Source organism: Geospiza fortis, unplaced genomic scaffold, assembly GCF_000277835.1.
Source record: "Geospiza fortis unplaced genomic scaffold, GeoFor_1.0 scaffold353, whole genome shotgun sequence".
Classification (NCBI taxonomy): Eukaryota; Metazoa; Chordata; class Aves; order Passeriformes; family Thraupidae; genus Geospiza; species Geospiza fortis.
In genome coordinates this window covers 350,646-355,259 of record NW_005054473.1, presented here as the reverse complement: position 1 = coordinate 355,259, position 4,614 = coordinate 350,646, and the positions used below count along the sequence as shown (strand labels likewise).

Genomic DNA, 4,614 nt, shown 5'->3' with positions numbered 1-4,614 from the left:
GACAAACCTTGTATTTCTCAGCAAATAAGAACAAGTTCTTCTCACCTCATCCCCCTCCAGCGGGTTCATGAGATTAGAGCCTTCCTGAACTCCTTGCCCTCCTCATCTGCAGTTGTTTCATTTCTTTCTGCTGCTCCTCTCTGGGAGGGAGGGGCTGGGACTTGGGGCACGGGCAGTGTGAGCATTCAGGTGCACTTGAGGCTACCAGTGTGGTACTGTGTGTCTTCTGCTGCTAACACTGACCTCATCTGGCTTTTTGGGATTAGTGATCCTTCCCTTCCTTTCATGGGATTCTTGCTGAGAAACTATCTGTATTTTACTGCTCAAATAAAAAGGCAGAAAGAAATTAGAGACTGAGGGATTTTGTTCAGACATTTTTTTCAGATGAGATGAATATTCACAAAATCACTCAAGAAGGGCATTCCCAAGTGCACGAGGTTGTTTGGTGAGCACCACAGGAAATAAGATGGCTCCACCCTCTAGGACACTGGTCTTGCTTTTAGTTTTCTGATCTCTTTCATGGACTCTGAGAGATCCTGTGGACCTCAGTCATGCTTCAGTTTGTACTGGAAACCTTCTGATGACTAAAACAAACAGGACAAAAGAGTTATCCTAGGCTGAAAAAAGAGATACTCTAGGATAAAAGAGCTAATAACAATTGGACATTCAACAGTCAAATTAGTAATTTCAATCTCATTCTTCACTTGGTGCTGTCAGGTAGTAAGTGTTTTTAAACCAAGAGCAAACTTCCTACCCAGAGAGCCCACAACTGTTGACACATATGCTTTAATCAAAGCACTGCATTCAGCACACCAATGTCAGAAACAGGTAATTCCCCCAAGCCTGTCACTGTCTAGCAGAGCACTGTTTGGAGAACAATGAAATTGCTTTCATCTAAGAGAGTTCTAATTTAATAATAATGGTAGTGTCTGGCTGTCAGAGTGGTCTGCTAATGCCATGGAGTCTGCTTCCGCACAGGAATTGCCCACTGATATTATCGGTCATTGTAAACTGTCTTGGCTGGGAAGTCAATCATTAACTCTGGTCCCCATGTCATAAAAACATCATATTGTAAGAGCATGACTGGCTTAAGGCTCTCACTAATCAATCAGGCATACAGAAGGAATACAGCAACACATAAAAGGAGCCAGAGACTCAGGAAATCCTTCAGCTAAGGGGAGACAAGCTGCACCGACGTTTATCTCCATGGAGAAATCCACTGACAAGCCAAACAAGGAAAACAGATTGTCAGCTCCTGGAGTACTGCAGGCTGAGGCAGACAGTCCAGCACCCGTGGCAGGAGGTGCTGCAGAAATGAGCAGAGCAGGATCTGTAACACAAAACTCAAAACATAAGAAGAGAGTGGGATTCACTGAAGAGCATACTGAAGAAATGGAGAGACCTTCAGGAACAGAGAGAGACGGTCCTGCTGCCTTTAAACCAGCAGGTTTGGGACAAGACTCTCCAAACTCACGGCCGCTTGCTGTGCTAACGGACACAAACTCTCCCGAAATGAGCACGTTGGACCTGAACCTCCAGTGCTCAGACACAGCCACCCTGGACATGGACTGCATGATCTGCTTCAACAAGTACAGCATCTACAGAGTCCCAAAGCTCCTGGACTGCCAGCACACCTTCTGTGCCGTCTGCCTTAAGCTGATCCTCAGGAAAGAGGAGAGCACCTGGACAATCACCTGCCCTCTCTGCAGAAAACCCACCTGTGTGTCAGGAGGGCTGATCCGCACACTCCAGAATAAAGAAGACATCCTGGAGCGCTTGGACTCAAACCCTGAGGTGTACATCTGTGCCATGGGGCTGGATGGCAACAGCTGGACTCAGAGCAGCCAAGACATTTTGAACCCAGAGGAAAGCAGCCCAGCACACAGCAGCCTGGCTGTGCAGAGACTCCTGCTGCTCCTGCTGCTTGGGGTGATCCTCGCCATACTCATCCTCCCCTTCATGTACTCAGGGAGGGTGAAATGGGTAATTTGTCTCCTGCTTACTTTGGGGTTGCTCATGTCTATGGTGCTTTGCTGCACTCCTAAATTCCACTGCAGGTGCAAGAAGGACTCCTCTGCCTCCTGTGACAAAGAGATCCACATTGTTACTGTGGCCTGAAACAATTAACCTGCCTGTCTCAGAGATCAGGGGCTGGGCCAAGGTGCACGCTGGGCACACCAGTGAGTTTTGGACTTAAAAACAATCTCTCAGAGAATAAATTCAACAGTTGGCTGAGCTGGCTCAATGCCAATGCACACTGTTGTTAAATCTCATTACTGCAAACAAAATGAACTATTTATATGTTGGTATTTATGTTTTCACACTTTTTGTAATTGTGTTGGTTTGCTTTTGCCATTTTGTTCATGTCTGTGTCCTCTCCTAATGAGTCCTGCAGGATGTTATCTGGAACACCTGGGAGGTGATGTCCTGCAAAACCCCGGGGTTGCTGCTCCCACTCTGAAAACAAGGACACCTTTCCTTGGGACAGAGTGGGAAATAAGGCTGCTAAATCAGGGAGTCGGTGTTTGGAAGAGAGTTTTTTTAACCCAGATTATCACCTCAGTCCCTGGCAGGGATGGGAAAGGGCATGTCAGTTGATGTCATTTGAAGTTACACACGAAATTGGAGAGGAAGAGGCAAAATCAACGCTCCTGATCTTGGTTTGTGGCTTGCAAAGGGTAAGGCTCAAAAACCTCATGACCCTCCAAATCCCCCACATTATTTAGCACTGAAATAGTTCCTCTCACCTGAATTCCTTTATCGGGCAACCTGCAGGACCTCTCTTCTTTCCCCCTTTACATTGCCCTTGAAGATGCTCACAGAGGTAAACAGAAATCCACTGACTGCTGCACCACACCGTGTGTGGAATGTCTCCATTAAATTTAAATAATATTAATTGCTCATTGACTTCTTTGTTTCAATTCCTCATTGACAATTAATGTCAAAACAATTCCTAGTTTCCTTATTGACAGGATTTGCAGCTGAGAAAGAGTATTAGGGAGTCTGCAGAGCTGAGCTGGTGAGTAAAGCAAAGCAGTAAAGTGTTGGAGACTTCCTTCATTAAAAAAAATACTTAGTTGATTAGAAAATACCCTGAAACCCAACTAAAATTAAACTGAGGGGAAAAACAGATTTCTCTAGTTAAACTGCATGTTGAAGAGTGTCAAGGATCTCAGGAGACCTTGGATCAGGTAAATATTTGTGTTTGATAAGAATGGAAACTGATGTCCTGCAGTTGCTCAGTATATAAATACACAGAGTGTCTCACAGCAGATAAAACAGATTAGACTAAGAGGGAAGGAGCTCTTGTGCAGCTAAAGTCTTGGAAAACACAGGTTTGTTTTCTGCCAGGAACGGGAGCCTTCAGGGGATATAAATCCTTTGGATTTTCTCATCTCTTTGGACAGCAACAAGCTTACTGCAGAATACATATGACATTTGCTAATAACCAACCAGAAAAAAAGTTTTCCAGCTGGGAAAAAAGGCAGGTAGTTTTTAACCCAAATACTGTATTATTCCAAATATAAAGACTGGACCAGATATTTAGCTGCACTGAAAATAATTTTAGAAACACTGGGCAAGTCTTAAAGCTCACAGAGAATATTCTTGTCGAGTTCCCTTCACCAACACCAGTGGGTGACTGGTACTGTAAAAGTCTGTAACAAATGAATTAATATTGGCCTGAACAGATCACTCACAAGGGATCCTGCAAGCAAATGTATGTTTTCAGCACGAGTGTGAAGAAATGAAAACAGAATGAACATAACCAGTGAAATCTCTTATTATGCTTCACCTACCCTTCCAAAAGAATTGTTTTATTACACTACTTTCTACAGAGCCAAAAAAACCCCATCAACAGGAAAGGGCAGCATACAGAAGTGTGATTTCCAGGGCGAGACTGGCCCTCTGAAGTAATCCTTATGGATCCACAGAGTTACAGTGCAGCACCTTCTAAGTTTTCCTTCAGCAGTTCCACTGAAATGTTTTTCAGCCCGAGAGCCACTAACACCCAGGTGATTCAGAGTTCACCCATGCTGGTGGCAGTCATGAGGCTGTGGAATCTGCTATCTTTTGAACACGTTCCCATCCGACAAGAGAATTAGGCTCAATAACCATGCAAGACTTTGAAGCGGCAATTAAGTTTATAGAGAAAAGGCTAATGGGATTATATTCCTATTCCAAAATGTAAAGGATTTGCTTGCACTCAAGTGTAATTCAGGCTGGTCATTTTGTTAAGAAAGTTTCATCTCTGAAGTCCCATGGCCTGCTTACCTTACCTGGCTAGCTCCTGATTTCAGATAGTGACTGAGTAATACACTGTGCCCTGAGAAAGAGGGAATTATAAAGAGAAATGGGGCTGGGCAGCATCACCTCATCCCTCGCCATGCCCTCAGCCCTCACCACGCCCTCAGGCGATCCCGGGGTCAGCTGGGTTGGTTGGAGCATGGTACTGACAACACCGAGATGGCGTGTTTGATCCCTTCTGTGAGCCATTCACTTCAGGAGTTGGGCTTCATGATTACTGCGGGTCCCTTCCAGTTCAGAATATTCCGTGATCCCCTCATGCCCTCAGCCCAGCGCAGCTCCCACCCTCCCCACGCACTCGGCCGAGCC

The 4,614-nt window shown here is 45.2% G+C and overlaps 2 protein-coding genes across 2 annotated transcripts in view; one reads left to right on the top strand and one right to left on the bottom strand.

The window, feature by feature from the left end:
- Window positions 1-50, bottom strand: part of OTUD3 (OTU deubiquitinase 3) — an 11,669-nt gene extending 11,619 nt beyond the window's left edge. Inside the window, exon 1 of the mRNA XM_031062930.1 lies at window positions 46-50. Within this exon, the coding sequence (XP_030918790.1) occupies window positions 46-50 (5 nt within the window). The remainder of the gene's footprint in view (window positions 1-45) is intronic.
- A 376-nt stretch (window positions 51-426) lies between these two features.
- RNF186 (ring finger protein 186) lies at window positions 427-2,323 on the top strand. Its single transcript, XM_014309985.1, has one exon. The coding sequence runs from the start codon at window positions 1,207-1,209 to the stop codon at window positions 2,116-2,118; it is 912 nt and encodes a 303-aa protein (XP_014165460.1). The 5' UTR covers window positions 427-1,206; the 3' UTR covers window positions 2,119-2,323.
- The last annotated feature ends 2,291 nt before the right edge of the window (window positions 2,324-4,614 follow it).